This window comes from Myotis yumanensis, unplaced genomic scaffold, assembly GCF_028538775.1.
Source record: "Myotis yumanensis isolate MYYU_CA2020_CCGP unplaced genomic scaffold, mMyoYum1.0.hap1 SCAF_19, whole genome shotgun sequence".
NCBI lineage: Eukaryota > Metazoa > Chordata > Mammalia > Chiroptera > Vespertilionidae > Myotis > Myotis yumanensis.
Window position 1 is genome coordinate 21,698,456 of NW_027223770.1, and position 20,830 is coordinate 21,719,285.

The 20,830-nt window shown below is 52.1% G+C and overlaps 1 protein-coding gene across 2 annotated transcripts in view; it reads left to right on the forward strand.

The window, feature by feature from the left end:
* The window catches only part of SSH1 (slingshot protein phosphatase 1), a 50,729-nt gene extending 41,488 nt beyond the window's left edge, over positions 1-9,241 (forward strand). For both annotated transcript variants that reach the window (XM_070400261.1, XM_070400262.1), the window contains 2 exons: positions 2,618-3,176; positions 3,433-9,241. In XM_070400261.1, coding sequence (XP_070256362.1) covers positions 2,618-3,176; positions 3,433-4,671 — 1,798 coding nt within the window. In that variant the 3' untranslated portion in view covers positions 4,672-9,241. The remainder of the gene's footprint in view (positions 1-2,617; positions 3,177-3,432) is intronic.
* Positions 9,242-20,830: the final 11,589 nt, after the last annotated feature.

Consider the following 20,830-nt stretch of genomic DNA (forward strand, 5'->3'; position numbering starts at 1 on the left):
CAGCCTCGGCTCTTCTCCTTCTGAGTAAAGAACCAGCACCCACCTGGTCAGGTGGTTGTGAGATGCACATGCGAACGGTCACCTTGTGGAGGCTCTGCTAGACCTGGCTACAGTAGACGGGATGTCGTTTTTCTGCATTTTGTTAACGTAAAAAAACCATTGAAACCTGTAAAGAATTTTTGTGAGTTTATTTGAGCCAAACTGTCGACATATGCCGGGAAGCAGAACCTCAACGGATTGAGATAATGCTCCGGAGAATGGTGGGGTTACATCTGCATTTATACATTGCAATCAAAGGAGGAACATAGGTGGGTTACATGAAACTCATTGGTGATAGATTAAGGAGGAGGGATAAGCAAAGCAGGGAAACCCCTGGGATTGGATAAAAAGTAAAATGATGGACACATACTTAGGTGGGTGCAGGAACAATTAACATGATGATGAAGGAATTTGTGGTATCTGTCCTGGGGCCCAGCACAGTTGGTTGTGCCCCAGGGGCTCCAGATAAAGGGAAGCCACAATTTACCCAGACATTTCAAGGGTATGTTATCATAGATGCAAAAAGACAGATAGGCTCAGTTAAGGTAAAGGTTGACATTGTCAGTGAAGATACTGGCCTAGGACGTAACTGCCCACCATAACTGCTTTTAGTTAAAGTTTAATTTCAGACCATCCTTTGTGGTTACTTTAGGTCTCCAAGTTTGCAAGACTGCCATGCAGGCCTCACCTGAGCTTGTCAGGTCAGCATGTGGCCCCTTTTGTCCACAATTTCTAACCCCACCTGGGAAGGTCTGCGGGGTACAGGTTACCCCCACTTATGGGAGGACAAGGGACTGGCGCTGGGGGTTAGCTTGCCCGCACCTCACAGCCAGGGACAGCAGAAGGGAGCACCTGCCCAGGTGTGTTGGCCTCCAGGGCAGGGAGGCCCCGAGGTTCTCCCGCCCGCACCAGGAGGGATCCTCCAGCCACCCCGGGGGATCCCTGCTGTACCCCGGAACTCAGTGTCTCTGTCCCCCTCTTCCCTTTCTGTTCCGTCTATAGGAGGCCTCCCTGGTTATTTCTGACTGGTGCTGTGAGGGAGCCGCAGGCTAAGTCTCGGCCTCTGACCGCTTTGGGGAAGCAGGCTTGGACAGGGTCCAGAGGACAGCTCCGGACACCTCCACTGTCTAGCAGAGGGTGGCTGGACAGATCCCCGGGCAGGGCGGAGGCCGAGGCAGAGAAGTGTGCACCGCTGAGCCCTTCCGCCACTCACTCCACCAGTGCATCCAGGGGTTTCCAGGCTGGGTTCACAGCTGCATGGTGTTGACCTTGAATCGCAGCCCCATCTAAGGGCCCCGGCCTCGCTCAGAACATGCCCAGGGAGCAAACAATCATGAGTGATCCTGACACTCTCTTGCATTGACCGACAATAGCAGATCCTTCATTTACATTCAGTTCTCTCATCTCAACCCTTACAACCCCATGATGTCTGTATTGCTCTAAGGTTCGTGGAGGTGACTTCTTTACCTTACTTCACTATAAGCCTTTCTCTTTTTACCTTTATGTTTTGAAAATGCATCATAAAAATAATACCATAGTATTAGAAGACAGATTTTTAAAACTGACCTGTAATCTCTCTGACCTAAACGAATGGAGCAGAATTTTTGGGCTGGGCAAGATGTCCCGGATTCTTTTTCCGCCGGAGTCGAAGAATGAATCCACAGACAGGAGATGTTATAGCAAAGGTGGAGATTTACTGAGGAATAAGTACAGACTGAGTTCCTTTTCCCTGCAGCTTATAAAGGCTGCAGGTCCTTGTGCCTTGATATCCCCTCTGATTGGTCATTATTCCCTTAGACTGGTTACTATAGTAACTCCTGAGCTCAAGGTCGAACCTCACATGGGACATGTGAGGTTCTCCCTCCCCCGCTTCCTTCCTTATTGTTTTCCTATTCCCTTTGGGCTTTCTTCTCCTTCTAGATGAAGGGCTTCCTTCCTTTATTTTGTACATATAGACATTTTGCTGTTCCCAGCTCCCTCATTCTATGGAAATGTACCGTGGAGCTTTTCAGCTTCCCTATTCTATGGAAATACGCCTGCTGCTGCTCTGTAGCCCTGTGCTGCTTCCATGGTCCCCTTAATTTCTAAAATTTCCTAAAACCTGTCTTTTTCACCCCCCAAAAATCCTGTTTCACTATAAACAATATTTATAGTTTTCTGGAATCTTCCCAACTTTATTCACATGCATTACGTACTCATATTGCTATATTAGTATAACTATATACCGGTATATATATAAATATTTATATTGACAGGTGGAGAAACTGAGAGGTGGGACATGGAGTGGCATGACCCGATGAGATGGGACACTCGCTCCTGACAGCATTTCAGGTCTAGGTGCCCTTTACACGTCTGCCATGTTGTCGTCACGTGACAGAGAGTCCTTTATGGTTTCTCGCGAGGGCCACGATGATTTTTGGGTCCTAGTGCTGCTTCTCTCGTCCTTTCATTTCTTGGGGACAGATGAACAGAGAGAGGCTTTACGCCAGCCTCGCTGGCTCCCCCTATCCCTACCCCTCTTCCCAGGAGCGGCTGGGCCCTGGCCTCTGATGACCTTCCTCTGCCCTTCCTCCCCCAGCAAACAAAGGCACAACAAGCTCTGGCGCCAGCAGACCGAGAGCCGCCTCCAGCAGCCCGTGGGTGACCTCTCGGGGTCCGGGGACTTCTTGCCAGAGACCCTGGACGACACCCGGGAAGCCCGGCTGTCCTGCTTGGACGATGCTGCCCAGCCTGGGTTCCCAGGAGGAGGAGGCCCCTCTCTCTCCTGCTGTTTCCGGCGGCTCTCAGACCCCCTCCTGCGTTCCCCCAGCGACGAACCCGGCGGCGTGGTCCAGCTGGAGGATCTGGAGAAGGATGCTCTGTTGGAGGAAGCCGCTCAGCCTCCAGCAGCGCCCACGCCAGCCAGACCTCCCCAGGAAGGCCCCGGGCCCTCTGAGAAGGAGGTGAAGAAGAAACCGGAGTTCGGGAGCCCGAAAGCCCACAGTGGCCCCTTGCCGGCGGTGGAGGAGATGGAGAGGGAGGAGGCTCCTGGAGCAGGGCGGCGGGGGAGGTCCCCAGCCCAGCTGGATAAGAGCCTGCTCAACCGGGAAAACCTAAATAATAACAATAGCAAGAGGAGCTGTCCGGACGACTTTGAGGTAGGTGTGGGGCCAGCGTGTGGGGCAGCAAACCCTCCACATCACTTCTGTCCTGCCCCAGAGCAGCCCCCTCTGCTGCTTTTTTCCACCAGCTCGGCAGTTCTTACCCCCAGGAACCCCTGGGTTTGTCTCAGAGCGAGCGGTCCCTGTTCCTGCAGTGAGACCGCCATCCCTCCGGGGCCCCCCAGCCCGCCCGCACCCTCCTGGTATGTCGTGGTCTGTATCACGCTCTCACAACATTCTTGTCCCCTTCCAGCACGATGCTCTATTTGGGATCCTCAACAAAGTGAAGCCTTCCTACAAGTCCTGTGCCGACTGCATGTACCCTACGGCCAGCAGGTCTCCCGAGGCCTTCGGGGAGCGGCGCGAGACCCCTGGGGCCCCCGCCATCTGCACCCAGCCAACCTTCCTGCCCCACCTCACGTCCTCCCCGGTGGCCCACACAGCCAGCCGGTCCCGAGCCATGGAGAAGCTGGCCTCCGGCCCCCCTGAAACTCCCCCACTCCTGCCACCAGCAGGCCCGAGGAGGCCGGACCCCGGGGGCTCTGGGCCCAGGGCTGCCCCGGAGCCGCCAGCGAGCCTTTCGGAACCTTCCAGAGAGACCCCCAAAGTCCTGCCAAAGGCCCTCCTTTTGAAGAATTCTCACTGTGATAAGAACCCTCCTGGCATGGAGGTGGTGAAGGAGGAATCGCCACCCAAGAAAGACGTGAAGCCGGCCAAGGACCTGCGGCTGCTGTTCAGTAAAGAAGCCGAGAAGCCGAGCGCGCACAGCTACCTGATGCAGCACCAGGAGTCCATCCTCCAGCTGCAGAAGGCGGGCTTGGTCCGCAAGCACACCAAAGAGCTCGAGCGGCTGAAGGGCGCGCCCGCAGACCCGGCGGCCCCCCTCAGGGACGGCACCGCGGGCCGGCTGGAGTCCAGCATCCCCGAGGAGAGCCAGGACCTGGCTCCCGACCTGCCGCTGCCACCGGGGGCCAGTGATGAGAAGCCGGAGGCCGCCCCCGTCCCGCTGGAGGGAGCCTCACTGAAGAGCCCCTCTCCCTTCCTCTGCCGCCTGGACCACACCAGCCACTTCTCGAAAGACTTCCTGAAGACCATCTGCTACACGCCCACCTCGTCCTCCATGAGCTCCAACCTGACCCGGAGCTCCAGCAGCGACAGCATCCACAGCGTCCGCGGGAAGCCGGGGCTGGTGAAGCAGCGGACGCAGGAGATCGAGACGCGGCTCCGGCTGGCGGGCCTCACCGTCTCGTCCCCGCTCAAGCGCTCGCACTCTCTTGCCAAGCTCGGAAGTCTTGACTTCTCCACGGAAGACCTGACCAGTGAGGCTGACCTGTCCACCATCGCCGACTCCCAGGACACCAAGTCGAGCGAGGCCTCCTTCTTCTTGCACAAGCCCCAGGCCACCCCGCGGAACCCAGCCGCCCCCTCCAAACCATCAGGGAAACCCACCCCCGAAAACTTGAAAAGCTCCTCGTGGCTGAGCAAAAGCTGACCCGCCACCAGCTGATCACATGACCCCTCCCTGAGTCTCACCACGGGTTTCGGTCAGCCCCTCGCGTCTCGATTTCCCTCAAACAGTGGCGTTTAAGAACTCGCAGCCCAGGAGGAAAGGGGAGCGTCTGTTGTGTGGCCAGCAGACTCTGAGCCCGAGTCATGCGTTTTCCAGGAGAATCGTGTCTGCAGGGCATGTACAGATATGCACACACGTCCAAGTACGCCGTTTGCAACAGGCACAGAACAGCTGTGGCGGCGGCCCCACGGCCAGCCGCACGGTCCTAGCTCATTCAGCCCGCGTGGGAAAAGTCTTGGATGGCAATATAAGTCCTACCTCTGTTCTTGCTGTGCTTTTTATGTTTAAAATACAGTGATGCCCAAGGCTCATTCCAGGGAATACTGCTGTGTCAGAAAAAGGGTTCCCAAGAAGGAATTTTGTTGTTGTTTGGGACCCCAAAAGGTGATAGGATTTCTAACGTGACCACACCGAGCCCTGCGAGGGAAAGGGATTGGAAGGTGTCAGAGGCTGTTGTGGAACCAGCTCTGTGCTGCCGACCCCTCGGTCCTGGCGTGTTGTTACCGCCGAGCGATGTGCGTCTGGCCTGCACTGGGGTCCGGTGGGGAGACCGTGTGTGATGTTCTCAGTTGTTGCTTGTGGTGGATTTCAAATTGCCCCCCATCTGGGGAGAAGGACCCAGCAGCACTGTTGGTTTCCTCTGCTGTTGAGCCCCGTGGTGGGGAAGAGGTGTTGACGGTGTCTGGGGGGTCTGGGGTCCTGAGATGCAGGCTGTCCTGCCAGGGACCCGGCACTCAGGTTCATTCATTGTCACATCTGCTTGTATTTGGGGGGTGAAAGAAGACCCAGTAGTGAGAAACGATCGATTCCTCCCTAAGGGCAGCGGCTGTTGAATAGCTTCCCCATGTTTACAGTTGCCCCTTCGTGGCGGGGACACTGCCGCCTGCTTCTCTCTGGCGGCTCCCAGTGGGTGGATGGGGCGCGGGAGGGCCTGCGGTCCCAGCCGGCTCTGAGCAGCCCCGTTAACAGTCAGGTGAGCTCGGTGCCTCATGCTGCCGCGGCTCTGAGCTCGAGTGGAGGGTCTCGTCTGGTGTCGGTCAACACGACATCGGGATGTTAAAATATTTTGAGAAGACAGAAGGGGCTTGGGTAGAAAGGTTAAATTCAGGGGTCAGCAAACTGTGGTATATGGTCTCATGAGTTAAGAATGGTTTTTCACCCTTTTCAGGGAGTTATTAAAAAAATTAACTCATAGGCAATAGAGACCACATAGCCTGCAAAGCCTAAGATGTTCATTAGCAGGCCCTATGCATAAAAAGTTCGCTGACCCCTGGGTTTATTGGACAGGACAGGGCTACCCAGAGCCCTCTTGGGAGAAACTGGGCACATGTGAAACCTTCCGGGCCTCATAACGCCTCAGGCCAAATCCTTCTCCCAACCCAGACCTTGCAGCGCACCCCCGGGGTGTCTCCTGCAGGCGGGTGGCTGTGTGTGGGTGGGACACTCCTGGCTGGTCAGCCAGGTTAATTCAGTGAAACTAGAAAGCCTTCAAGGACCAGCCAGAATCTGAAAGTGGATGAATGAGTTGCCACCGGACATTGGTCAGAATGGGACCCCCGACAGCCACCATTCTAGAAGCACCAGGCAGGGTCTTCGGGAACCAGGCTAGTCCATATTTCAACTAATGCAAGAGTTTTGTTTTTGGTTTTTTGCAAAAACCCTCTCTCCAAGAACTTTTTCTCCCTGATCGTATCCTTTTAATTTTTTAAAATATATGTTATTTTACTTTATAGGAATTTATTTTTCCCACCACCATTCACTGAAATCACCTTAAAAGGTGATTATTCACTTTCCCCAAAAACCCTGTTAGGTTTCCCTCTCTCTCTCTCTCTCTCTCTCTCTCTCTCTCTCAGCCAACAAAAGCATATTCTCAAAAAAAGAAAAAAAAAATCAAGTCCAATATGTCTTGCCAAATTAAATTTCATGTGGTGGATCAATTTTTGTGTCAAAATAATCCTTTAGGTTTGGTGATGACAGGCTGTTTTGCTTTTTTAAAACCATGTGTATGAGAGTGATATATTTTTGAAAACTTTAATTTTGAAAGCCATAATTTTTCTTATCCCGTGAAAGGGTGGGAGGAGGATGACAAGTCTGAGTGGGTTTTTGGCTTTTGTCAAAATGATCGGTGCATTTTCAGAAGCACAATTTGTATATTAACATCAAAACCAGGGCCCCATCTTCAGAGCAAAATGAAGAGACATTCTTGACCCACAGACCCAGGTCAGTTGCGTGTCGACATCTGGCAAATTGCTACCTGAAATATACTGACGAGAGCGTCCTGCCAGGCCGGGGCGGGGGGACTTTGGCAGACAAGTCATCAGGTCATGCTGCTCTCTGAAGGGAAGTTTTGCCCCCCTAAGATGCACCGTATCCTGACCGATGTTCTGTCTGTAATCTTAGCTGGTGGGGAAGATTCTTAAGGCGAGCAGCACGAGTGAGAGGCAGGGTGTGTGCCCTGGAAGTCCATGACATCGGTGACTGCCCCCTTCATGGAAGGCCGTTGTCAAATTGGGAGAGGACAGGCATTTTCTCAGCTTCGTTTCATCTTCCACCTCACCTTCCCCCCACTTTTAGTCACATGGCACGCCAAAGGTTCGGGGGAACTAGATCTTCCTGTTGCACTGGTCCAGGGGGGTCACCTGGCCAGGAGTTGTTAGGTATAAGGGGGAACTGATTGTGGAGCGATGTCTCATTGCGTGAGCTTCTGAAGAACAAGGTTCTTCTTACTCGTGCGATTTCCCTGCCTCCTTGGTCTCAGACCCCTGGGCTGGTGACAGCTCTCTGCCAGGTGATGAGACCCTGTCCACCTGGTGTGCAGATCACTCACCAGGCCCTCGGGTGGCTGCGCTGTCCAACCCCCCTCTGTCCACCCGCCCTCGCAGCTGAAAGCGTTCCAGCCCATCCCAAAGCCTCTTCCCTCATGGGTATGCCAGGAGGATGCCCCAGGATGGAGCCAAGTTTGCAATAGAATTAACACTTTGAGGACAGCCCTGTACCCTGGCGGTCTTGTCTCTCCCCACAGGCCCGATCCTAGAAGGTAGAGGAATCCCCCTGCTCCCCCGAGGCTGTTTCTATTGGGAACAAACGCTGTATCAGGTAGTCAAGGTCATACAAGTCACCTCCCCCACGGTGTCCAAAGAGGGACTTGCTCTCTGTTGCCTGGAAATGCTTGATGCCGGAATACATTTCACCCAACCCTCCCCTGGCTCCCCACCTAACAGGGCGCCCGTTTCACCTCTGGCCGTGGAGCCAGGCAGGCTGGGAAGATGGTGACATCTGGACAGCGCGGTGCAGGGCTGCCCGCTCTGGTCCACCCCGCAGGCTCTCGCTGAAGCTGCTTGCCAAACCAAGGTAGTTGATTGACCCCCCATGCTCAGCTACTGGTCTTTTTATTGTCTGCTCTGCCATGGAATGCCTGTTGTGTTTGAGTTCACTCTGCATATATATATATCTATTTGGATATAGATATATATATATATATAAGTATAACTTGAATCATATTATCATGTGCATCACTTCTCCTTCACACATGCTGTAAGGCGGATCCCCTGGGGCGGTCTGGAGTGCCACACCCTCGGTAGCTCCGGACAGGGCTGCCCTGTTCTGGTCCTGGAGGAGGTGCTGCGGCCCTGGCCTCGGCCCTGACACGGGAGGCTCCCCAGCCAGACCCCCAGTGCCCTGCTGTCCTTCCTGTCGGCTGTGCTGCTCGAGGAGGTGGCTGCTTCCCCCCTCCTTGGACACTGTAATTATTTGTTTTACAATTGAGTGCCTTAATCATAGTTTACAAATACTGTGTATTTATGGGAAAGTGCTAAGCTCTCACCTTCTGTGATTGGATACCTGGCCTTGTCCGTGGTGGTTGGCGTTAGGGCTGGAGCTTGCCCTGCCCCGTCCTTGTGCTCATCTGCTGTGCAGTCTCTCGCTCACGTGCACCCACACCTGTCCGAGGAGCGTGGCTCGAACCGGCTCTGGGAGTTCCTGCAGGCGAGGCCGGCCCTGGCCCACACCGCGTCCCGTGATAGGGAGGGAAGACTAGAACTTGGTGTGCTGGCAGCTGGGGGTGCTGCCGGCAGCCCAGCCCTCACCCGTTCCCCCGTCACACAGCTGTCCTGTTCTTTAATAGAGGTTTTTATTACCGCCTAGGCCACCCCGTTTTCCTCTCTGTTGGTGTCCTGAGCTCTTTGCAACAAAATGCAGGTACAGACACCCTCCCCTCACCCCCCCACCCCCAAAATCAGGAGCTCCACAAGATGGTTGCCCTTTGGTTTTCAGAAACTGCCAGTGGGTTCCAGTGTGTTGTGTAATGATACCAATTTTTTTTATTATATTGTTTTTTTTTATAGTTTATATTTAAAAGGCAGTATCTTTTGTACTGTGAATTTGCAGTAGAAGATGCATAATGCACTTTTTTTTTTTTTTACTTCTGTTGGTGTGTACTGTATATAGTCCGTGTGCTTCTTGTGATGAAAATAAACGTTTTCTTTATAAATGCCTGATGACCTGTGAACTTGGGCAACGGGGAAACCACCTGCTCCACCCTCCCCGAGGTAGTCAGATGCGTCTGCATCACCGCGATGGCCGGGCTTTCCTGACCACCTACTGTGTGCCCGGCCCCACGCCAAAATCCCGGACAGTTTAGACCCAAGAAAGACACAGGGGAGGAAAGAGCTCCTGCAGGAATTGTCCTTTCCCCTGACTTTGCCAGTGAGGAAGAGCGGGCCCCAGAGCGCTGTCCCGGGCGGAGTGGGACTTGGACTTGGAGTGATGTCTCTTCCTGCGCCAGCAGGAAATGCAGAGCTAGAGGTGTGTGTGCTGGAGAGAAGCACCGAGCAGGCTGCAGGCACTGCATTCGTGGGAGGGACTGGAGAGATTGCTGCTAATGCCCAGGGTGGCAGGGCTCTGGGGAGTCCCGGGCACTGACACGGCAAAGGCTTCTTCTTTTTTTTTTTTTATAATAGGTTTTATTGGTTTTTAGAGAGAGAGGGAGAGAGATAGAAGTATCGATGAGAGAGAAACATCCACTGGCCGCCTCCTGCTGGGGATCAAGGCCGCAACCTGGGCGTGTGCCCTCACTAGGAATCGAGCCCGTGACCTCTTGGTACGTGGGTCGACGCTCAACCACTGAGCCACACCGGCTGGGCGGCCAAGGCTTACTTCCAGCTCAGGTCCCAGTCCACTGCAGGTCAGGACTTTTCCGGTGCCTCTCCTCCCTTGGTGACCAGCAAAGCCAGGCTGCTTGCATTTAACACCCTGCCTTCTGGGCGTTCTTGGCTTCCAGCTGTGCATTCGGTGGGGAAAGAGCACGGGGGCTCATGTTCACGCTTAACCGCCTTTGGCTGCGATACCTCATGTCTGCTCACGTTCCAGTGGGCGAGGCCTGTGAAGTGGCCCCACCCCCGCTGCCGGGGCCGGGAGATGACAGGTGCACCTGTGCCTGGTGAGGGCTGACTGCCCACCCCCCCCCACCACCACCACCCCCGGGCCTTGGCGTGACCCCTACATTCCAGTGCCCGCGGACCCAGAAAACACTTTACCTGGGCTTGCTCTGTCTCTGATCGGGACTCGGAGGAGATTGATGGGTAAACTGGATGGAATGGGAGTTTATGGCTTTACAACAGGAATTGTAGGCGTGGAGCCGGCCAGAGTATTCTCACTAACACGCTGAGTCCTTCCTGATAAAAAAATCTACATGTGAGGTCAGTGACGGTCAGGAATTGCTTACAGTCTGAGATCAGTCCGTCCGTGAGATGACTAATGATGAGCTGGACGTGGCCTTCCCTGTAGGATGTTTTCACAACAACCTCTGAGGGTCACGGTTCCGGACGCTCTTCCTCGGCAAAGCTGGACACACCTAGTATTTGCTCCTCAGGCTCCAGCCGTGAATCAGAGCCCGACGCTGGGTCCCCTGGGAGTTCTGTTGGCCGAGGTTCGAAGCCACTGGAATAAAAAGGTGATGCAATCCAGCAGGCTTCCACTGTGCTAGTTACAACCCCATTAACGCATGCTTTCTGGAGACAACACCCACGCCGCCCTAACAAAACGGGTTTTCTCAAAACTCGTCAGATACTCACTCACCCCGGGGCCCTCGGAGAACGTTCCTGGAACGGGCTGTTTTCACCCTGATTCCGCCCGCCGAGTAGCAACCCTGAAGTTGCGAGTGATCCCAGATCACCCCTCCAGCGGGGGTGGCTTCTCAGGGAGTGTGGGCTTGTCTGTGCTGCCTGGGGGAGCCCCTCTTGGCAAGATGCTTGGAAGAAGCTCCAGCAGGCAGAGCTTGGAGGATGACCGCATGAAAAACATTTTTTTATTGATTGATTTAAGGGAGGGAGAGAGAGAGAGAGAGAGAGAAACATCGACTTGTTGTTCTGCTTATGTATGCATTCATGGGTTGATTCTTCTTTTTTTTAAAATTTCTTTATTGGTTAAGGTATTACAAATGTGTCCTCATCCCCCCATCATGGGTTGATTCTTATATGTACCCTGCCCACAGATCAAATCTGTAACTTTGGTGTATCCAGACCACGGTGCCACCCACTGAGCCACCCAGCCAGGGCGGGGTGGCTGCATTTTGGGAGGATTTACTTCACCGTGGGAAAGCCCTTTCCAAAGGAGATGTCCACCAACAGTGCGCAACGTGAGGCCTGCCCCCAAAACACTGCCCCTCGTCACGCACCCGCGCACAAGGGAACAGGATAGACTTCTGCACCCTGTGTGCGCCCGGCACTTCACACAAGACCTGGAGTCCTCTAAGGGGCCCTCTGGGCGCTATCCTCTGTTTACAGATGAAGAAACAGGCCTGCAGAGAGTTTGCCCAGGGTCATTTGCCCAAGGTTTACATCTCGAAGGTGGTGAAGCCAGATGGGTATTGCTCCTGCCCCACTGACACCTTTCCCAGCGCTGCCCCCACCCAGAAGTCGAGAGCAGCAAGCCGAAACTGCATCTTGATCTCACAGGAGCCTGAAATGAAGCCTCCGGCCCCTGGGAAATCTGACCCACATCCTGCTCCCAGGGCTCCCTGGGTGACACACGGTGTTTCCCTCCTCCGGTTCGTGCTCGCCGTGGTTTGCCTTTTAAAGGGAAACTTCGCCCGGCCGGCATGGCTCAGTGGCTGAGCGTCGACCTATGAACCAGGAAGTCAAAGTTCAATTCCCTGTCAGGGCACATGCCCGGGTTGCGGACTGGACCACCAGTAGGGGGCGAGCAGGAGGCAGCTGATCGATTCTCTCTCATCACTGATGTTTCTTCCTCTCTCACCTCTCCCTTCCTCTCTGAAATCAATAAAAATACATTTTTATTTATTTTTTAATATATTTTATTGATTTTTTACAGAGAGGAAGGGAGAGGGATAGAGAGTTAGAAACATCAATGAGAGAGAAACATCGATCAGCTGTCTCCTGCACACCCCCTACTGGGGATGTGCCCCACAACCCAGGTACATGCCCTTGACCGGAATCGAACCTGGGACCTTTCAGTCCGCAGGCCGATGCTCTATCCACTGAGCCAAACCTGTTAGGGCAAAAATACATTTTAAAAAAATAATTGGAGAATTAACTGATGATGGATACAGACTCCCTTCTGCCCGGCACACCATCCATGCGGACTTTGTGGTGGCCGGGATCACTGGTACTGGCAGCGGGGGAAGGAGGGATGGCGGGGAGGGAGGCAGGGGGGATGGCGGGGAGGGAGGCAGGAGGGAAGTAGCTGACACTGAGCATCTTTCTCATGTGTTACCGGGTTGATCCTCACAGTAAATGTGAGCCTGTGTTACCAAAAGGCAGAAGCTCAGAGAGGTTAGGTAAGATGGGTCAGGGCCACACAGCCAGGAAGGGTCCAGATTCACCCACTCTTTACAGCTGTGGGCTGTAAGCTTCCCCAGGCTGCTGTGCCCACTCTCTGAGCATCTGAGGGGCTGGCAGTGGAACCGGGAGGCGTGATGGTGCAAGTGTAGCAACCAGGGCTGCCTTCGTGGGCAGTTACACACGAATCCACACTTACAAGACCCTGCAGTTGGTCTAATGCTCTCCTGTCCCCATTTTAATATTTCTATTAATTTTTAAAATACATTTTTATTGATTTCAGAGAGAAAGGGGGAGAGAGAAACATCAACGATGAAAGAGAACTATTGATTGTCCCCCACTCTTCCCCCCCCCGCCCCCGCACACCCCACATTGGGGATAGAACCGACAACATGGGCATGTGACCTGACCGGGAATTGAACCGGTGACCTCTTGGTTCATGGGTCGATGCTCAACCACTGAGCCACACCAGCTGGGCTCTGTTGATTCTTTAACCAGCAAATTACTTAGCTGGTCCTGGCACTGTCACCACACTGGTCAAGGGCTTTGGAGCAAGACAGCCCTGGGTCTTGCTCCCTAACTCACCCACTGTGTGACCTGGAGCAAGCGACTTAACCTCTCTGTGCCTCAGTTTCCTCATGTGAAAAGCAAGAACAACCCCAGAGTGGTGTTGTAAAGATTAGCACTGTGTAATTAGCCCAAAGTAAATACCACTGAAATGATATATTATTTGCCTTATAAAGTACTTAGCACAGGTCCTGGCTCAAAGTAATCCCCCCCGTGAGTACAGTAGTCGCTATAATCGTGGGGAAGACACAGGTTGCTGCCCATGGACCAGCCCTGCGGCCTGCCAGCTTCCCTCCCCACCCGGCTCCCTTAGGATGGCTCCGAAGGGCAGAGAGGAGCAATCGCAAGCTCCCTGGACTAGGAGGGACTCCGCTGGGATGTGCACATGCGTCCTCCCGCCCCCCTCCCCCGCCCCGCCCTCCACCCCCCCTCCCGCCGCCCCGCTGCCTCTCTCCCATATAAACACCATTTGTCCCGACCTGGACCCCCAGCAGTTCCACCCATCAAGCCTTTGGAGAGGGGAAGGCAAGGGCAGCCTGGGCGCGTGGGCTGGTCCCTGCTGCGATCCAGAGGCACATCCTGTTCCAGTGTTGCCATGGCACAGCCAAACATCTGCCACAACAGACGGCTGGGGCTGGGCTGGCAGCGGGGCTGTGGACGGGTGAGGGCCCTGGCAGGCATGGGAGGCAGGGTGGAGGGGCCACAAGACCCAACAAGACTTAAGCTGGGAAAGAACCCCTGCCCCGAACACATGCATACACACAAACACACATACATGGCACACACCCATGCATACATGCAAGCTGGCCTTTCAGGACAGGCGGACTTCCCGGAGGCAAGCGTTCCCGATTCTCAACTTTCTTCCTGGAGGTCCCGGAAGGAGATCCCAAATGCACAGTCCTGGTAGGACTGGCCCTCCTGAATTCTCACCCAGGTCCCATCCTGCTCCCAAGATGGGAATTCGCTGAACTGTTTGTTATTGTTTTTCCTGATTAGAAAGTAAAACACAGTCGCTGTAACAAAATCACATGACCCAGAGGAGTGGCAAGAGCTGCACTCGTGGCCTATGAGCCAGCCGGCCGCTGGGCCTCAGGCCTCTCATTCAAAATAATTCTAAGAGGGCGCCCCAGGCCTCTGACGTCAAAACCTGTGCTCTGTTTTTTAAAAAATATATTCTTTTATTGATTTCAGAGAGGAAGGGAGAGAGAAACCTCAATGATGAGAGAGAACCATTGATCGGCTGCCTCCTGCACGCTCAGGGATGGAGCCTGCAACCCAGGCAAGTGCCCTGACCGGGGAACCAAACCGTGACCTCCTGGTTCATAGGTCGAGGCTCAACTGCTGAGAAAGCCCATGCGCTTTCCACTAAATTGCTGCCTCCTCAGATCATCTCCTTGAACCCCACAAGGGCTGGATTCTCAGCCAAGGGCCAGGGGTACTCACTCCTGTTTCTGGTCGCCATCCCTCAGCTCCGTGGGGGTGGGCCAGCCGACGTGGACATCGCATCGCTGGCCTGGCACCGTGACCCAAAGCTTCCACACAAACAGGAGGTCCCCCTCACAGAAGCCTAACAGGGACCATGAGTTGGGAGTGAGAGTGAGGTGAAGACTTGAGGGTTGTGTGGGAGCCGGAGGTGGGCAGTCCCAGGCAGAGGGAAGCCGGTGCAAAGGCCCAGAGGTGAAGGGCAGCGCCCGTGCTTCCACAAGCTCTGAGGAGTCAGTGTAACAGGTAGAGCGAGGCCCAGGTGGTGGGTGGGGCACAGACCCTGCAGGCCTCGGAGGCCACGGTCAGGCCACGGTCAGGCCACGGTCCTGGACTTGATCCTGAGGTTGCAGGGAAGCCCCGGAGAGGCTGTCATTGTGCAGGAATGAAGTCAGCTCTCCCCCTAGAGCCACGCTGCCTAATATGGTAGCCACGGGTCACACTGTGAGGGGCTGAATGCTTCTGACCTCATGCCCCCAAGCAAAAGCTGAAGCCTCAACCCACAGCATGACTGTATTTGGAGATAGGGCCTGTGAGGAGATAATAAAGGTTAAACAAGGTCATAGGGTGGGGCCCTAACCCTATAGGGACAGAACGAAACACCTGGGAGCTCTCTCTCGGCTCTCTCCCTGCATCCCTCCTTCCCCCCATATGAGGACACAGTCGGCCATCCAGGTAGAGAGCTCTCTCCAGCAAGTGGCTGGCACCTTGATCTTGGACTTCGCAGCCTCTGGGACTCTGAGAAAATAAATTTCTCTCGTTTAAGCCACCCAGCGTGGTTTACTTTTATGGCAGCGTGAGCTGAGGAATACACACATGGTGCATTAAAATTAAATTAAAAATGCAGTTCCTCAGTTGTCCCAGCCACGTGTCAAGCGTCCAGTCCCTACATGTGGCTACCATATTGGACAAGGCAGATTTAGGGCATTTCCACTGTTGCGGAAAGTTTTATGGGCAGCTTTGTGCTAGAAAGATCACTCGGTGGAAAATGTTTTTGGAGGAGAGCAGTGAAAATAGGGTGCCAGGAATTCAGTGACAGATGCTAGTGGCCGGAGCCTAGCACAGTGCCTGGGACACTGTACGTGCTCAGTAAATGTCCATTGAACAAATGAGTGGTCAGATTTGAGTGAGGTGATGGAATGGAGACGAGAGGATGGTCTCAAGAGCACTTCGGGAGGCTAAAGGGGGTAGGTGGTGGTGACTGGTTGAAGCGTCGGGGTTCTGGCATAGGTTCTAGCAAGAGCAGTCGTGTGGATAGTGGGGCCCTTGACTAAGATGGGAACCTGGGAGGAGGCAGTGCGTAAGGGGGATGAGGGCGAGCGTGTGTCTTGGCTGCCTGTGGACTAGCCACGTGGAGAAGTCCAGGCGGCCATTGGATCTTCAGGCCGGAGGCCAGCAGTGAGGTGTGGGCCAGGCAGAGATTTGGGAATCCATGGGGAGACCCAGGAGAGGATGCAGACAGAAGAAGAAGGGGACCACGTGGAAGTGAGCGCGTGGACAAGGGGGCGTGGCTACTGAACACTTTGAGAAATCATGTGAGGGTGGAGGAGGAGGAGGGGTCATGTGAAGATTGAAGGGATGTGGCCAGGAGCCCCCAGAAGCTGAAGAGGCAGGAAGGACGACGCCCCCCCCCCCCCCCCCCCGCCCCTTTAAAATCAACAAACATGTCCTTGGATAAGGATTTAAATAGAACAAAAAGCAATAACACCATGATTTGGGCACAGGGGATGGGGAGGGGAGAGAGCAGGCTCTGAAGTCAGAAACCCCATGTGATTCCTGATTCTGTAAGATAGATATATATAATCTCAAGCTCCTTCCCCTCCTGGAGCCTCAGTTTTCCTTTTCTGTGAAATGGGCATGATAATAAGCCCTATCTCCTAGGATTGCTATGAAGATTAAATGAGATCTTTCCTGTAAAACCCCTCGCCCAGGAAGACCGAATAAGCTCCGTATGTCTGAGCCAGGGTTTCTCAATGTCTCCACTACTGACATCTGGAGTCAAATACTTCTTTGCTTTGGGGCAGGATGGAGGCTGCCCTGTGCATTGTAGGATATTTAGTGGCATCCAGATACTGCCAAATGTTACCTGGGTGGGGGGACGGGGGTCGGGAAGCAAATTGCCCCAGCTGATAACCACTGATCTAAGCGTTTATTGTTATCAATGAAAAGTAATTCATATATATATATAATTGATTTCAGAGAGGAAGGGGGAGAGAGAGAGCTAGAAACATAAATGATTAGAGAGAATCATTGATTGGATGCCTCCTGCACACCCCACACTGGGGATCAAGCCTGAAACCCCAGCATGTGCCCCTGACTGGAATCAAACCCAGGACCCTTCAGTCCACAGGCCAACACTCTATCCACTGAGCCAAACCGGCCAGGGCAGTCATCCCCTTTCTGTGCGAGGCTGAGGCATGTGATTGGCGAGGGGGAGCACGGGCCAGGTTGGCTTTTGGGAGCTGTGGCTTGTGCTGCAGACGACACAGGCAGCTACAAGGTTTATTATCTCAATAACGAGATTTACATGGATGAATGAGCACTTTGTGTGCCAAGGCTCAGGTTTAAGTTTTGGAAAATCTTCACAGGAGCATTGTCTGTCTGGAAATTCTTCCAGCTGGGCTCTGCTGAGTTCGTCAGAGTGACATCGGTCTTGGGTTCCTGATATAACACCTTGAATTTACAGAATTCTTTCTCCCTTTTCAAAAATACAACTTTTGACATTCAAAGCCATTGAATGCACTTTGCAGAAAAATGACAAAATACAGAACAGGGCGTGTGAAAAGGAAACGCACCCATAACTGGAATTCTGTCCCTCAGAGATAATTTCTATTATAATGTGTGTGTACGCGTGTGCGTGCATATGTGTGTGTATGTATGTGTTTTATAAAAATGGGACATTACTGTTTTCTGACCTGCCTTTTTCATCTAACAGCACATCGGGAACATCTTTACATATCATTAAGCAACAGATATTGTTCCACAAAATTATTTTATTTTTCCTGCTTTAAAAAGCTTCTGGCCCTGGCTGGTTTGGCTCAGTGGATAGAGCCTCGGACTGAAGGGTCCCAGGTTTATTCCGGTCAAGGGCATGTACTTTGGTTGCACGAACATCCCCAGTAGGGGGTGTGCAGGAGGCAGCTGATCGATGTTTCTCTCTCATCGATGTTTCTAACTCTCTATCCCTCTCCCTTCCTCTCTGTAAAAAATCAATAAAATATATTTTAAAAAAATAAATAAAAACCTTCTGTGGCCTGGCCAGAGTGGCTCAGTGATTGAGCATTGATCTATAAACTAGAAGGTCACAGTTCGATTCTTGGTCAGGGCACATGCCCCGGTTGCAGGCTCAATTCCCAGTGTGGGGCATGCAGAAGGCAGCCAATCCATAATTCTCTGACATCATTGATGTTTCTCTCTCTCTCCCTCTCCCTTCCTCTCTGTAATCAACAACAACAAAAAATATTAAAACAAAAAGGCTTCTGTGGCTCCCAGTGGCTGGGGAATAATCAGGCTACAGGAGGAGGAAAGGCTGAGGCCACCCTCCACTGTTCCTGCTAAACTGCAGTCCGTTACAGGCCTTGCCTGGACACATGGAGTCCAGTGGCCACAGACCTCCTGAAGCCAGAGGGTAGAGGCTGGGTTCTGGGAAGTCCTTTTTGCCTCCAGGAGGAGGTGCAGACACTTTTGGCTGCTGTTCATTCTCTCCAGTGCCTTGCCTCAGGGTGTCTTTGCAATGGGATCTCCCATTGACAGCATTCTTCGAGTTACTGCCCTGGAATGTATTTCTAGTCGCTTCCATCCAGGGCTGTCTCCATAGGCAACAGTGGTGAGATAAACATCCTCACACATACACAGGTGATCCTGTATTCATGAACTTGTTGACGCTGTCTGTATTCAGGAATTCACCTTCTCCTAAAAATGTATGTGTAACCCCCAAAGCGACACTGGCGGTGTTTTTGTAGTCATTTGTGGGCATGTCCTCACTCAGAGTAGTGAAACGTTTGAGTGCACATTGCCAGCTGAGGTCAACCAAGGCAAGGCTGCCTCCTTGTCTCAGCTCTCCTACTGTAGCAAAAGTCCTTTCTGCAGTATATTTAGTGCCACGTTTTTAGCATCTGTGTGCTGTTTTTGGCATGATTTCGCTACTTAAAATGGCCCCCAAGCATAGTGCTAAAGTGTTCTCTAGTGTTCCTGAACACAAGGAGGCTGCAATGTGCCTTCCGGAGAAAATGCATGTGTGAGAGAAGTTTCGTTCAGGCAGGAGCTATGGTGCTCTTGGCCATGAGAGCGGTGTGAATGAGTCACTTGGCTTGCAGGAGCCTAACTAACCCTGTGTTTCCTCGAGGAGCAGTGACTCCGTCTTGGCTAATTCAGGATTCATGGTGACTGTATAGACTATAACTACCGCAAAAAATGAGAATTGACTGTATCTTTGCATGTGACCATGATTATTGTCTTAGGATAAATTTCCGAGAATGGAATTACTGAGCACAAGTAGAATACCTCTTCTAAAGTCTTTTGAGTTTGCATCAGTTAGCTCTTGCTGTGTAAGAAATCTCACTGGATAGCGTGTCAGCCCATGGACTAAAGGGTCCTGGGTTCGATTCTGGTCAAGGGTACGTACATCCATGCAGGCTTACATCCTTCTCTCTCTCCCCCTAACCCCTCTAAAAGTCAATGGAAAAGTATCCTGGGATGAGGACTAACAAAAAATATTTTTAAAAATAAATAAATAAAATAAAAAATATTTTAAAAATATTTAAAAGAATAAAAAATAAAAAAGCCCGGCCGGTGTGGCTCAGTTATTGAGCATTGACCTATGAACCAGGAGGTCATGTTTCTTTTTCTTTTTAAAAAAAATATACTTTATTGATTTTTACAAAGAAGAAGGGAAAGGGAGAGAGAGAGAGAAATATCAATGATGAGAGCTGGAGAGTCTTTGGGCAGTTTCTTAAACTACTAGACAGACAACTGCCATATGACCCAGCAATTGTACTCCTGGGCATGTTTCCCGGAGAAATGAAAGCTCCCCTTCACACACAAAACCTGCACACAAATGTTTATAATGTTTATAGAGGCTTCACTCATCAGAAACGGCTCCAAACTGGAATCAACACAGGTTTCCTTCCATGAGTGAATGGTTAAACAAACGGATACAGCCATACCTTGGAATACTACTTAGCAATAATAAGGAACAGACGATTCATACATACAACAGTCTGGACCCAGCTCTAGAGATGTATACTGAGTGAAGAAAAACCAATACCGAAAGGTTGCATACTATATGAGTAGTCATTCATGAAATAACACAATTATAGAAATGGAGAACTGATGAGTGATTGCTAGGGATTAAGGAAGGAGTGGGGGCAGAAGGGAAGTAGGTGTGCCTCAAAAAGGGCAATGTGAGGGGTCCTCATGACGAGGGAAATGTTCTGTATCTTGATTGTATCAATGTCAAGATCTGGGTAGTTATATTTTACTACGGTTTTGCAAGTTGCTACCATAGGGGGGAACCTGGGTAAAGGGTACATGTGATCTCTTTGTATTCTTTCTTTCTTTGTATTATTTCTTACACCTGCATGTGAATCTACAATGATCTCAAAATTAAAAATTTCATTAACAAAACATCTTTCTGTAGCCAGTCTATCATTTTCAGCTCTTATTTTGCAGAGAGAAGTGACGATCGAGATTTACCAAGGTAGAGTGAATTTTAATGCTCTCCGAGCGTTGTCACTCAATTAGGGGTCTTGCCTGCTGAGATTACTCTAGGGGCTCCAGTCTCTCGTTTATTTAATATGATGATCATTTGTTAATGTTCCCCTAGGGTAATTCACTCAGTTTCCAGGTTGCCCTGGCAACCTGAGAATAATGTCCCCCATTTGCTGCTAAGAGAAACTAGAAAAGTGATTTGCTTAGGAGCCTCCCCAACGCAGGACCCACAATTCTTTCTTCTTCATACATGAGTGATTTGGAATCACTCTTATTTTTCCTGACCATTAAACTCATCTTCATCTAGCATCTATCTTAGGCCTCTTCAGAAATCACCACCTTTTGGAAGCAGGAAAAGACTCTCAAATTCAGCATCTTACCTGGACCCGAATCCCTCTATATAGGGCCAGCTTGGACAGAGCCATGGTTTCCTTAGGGCCCACAAAAGGGTTGCTATGGATTCAAGTTCAGTGAGAGGACGGGGGTTTTCACCCAGCAAAGAAAGGGTTTTGCATTTTTCCTGCTGC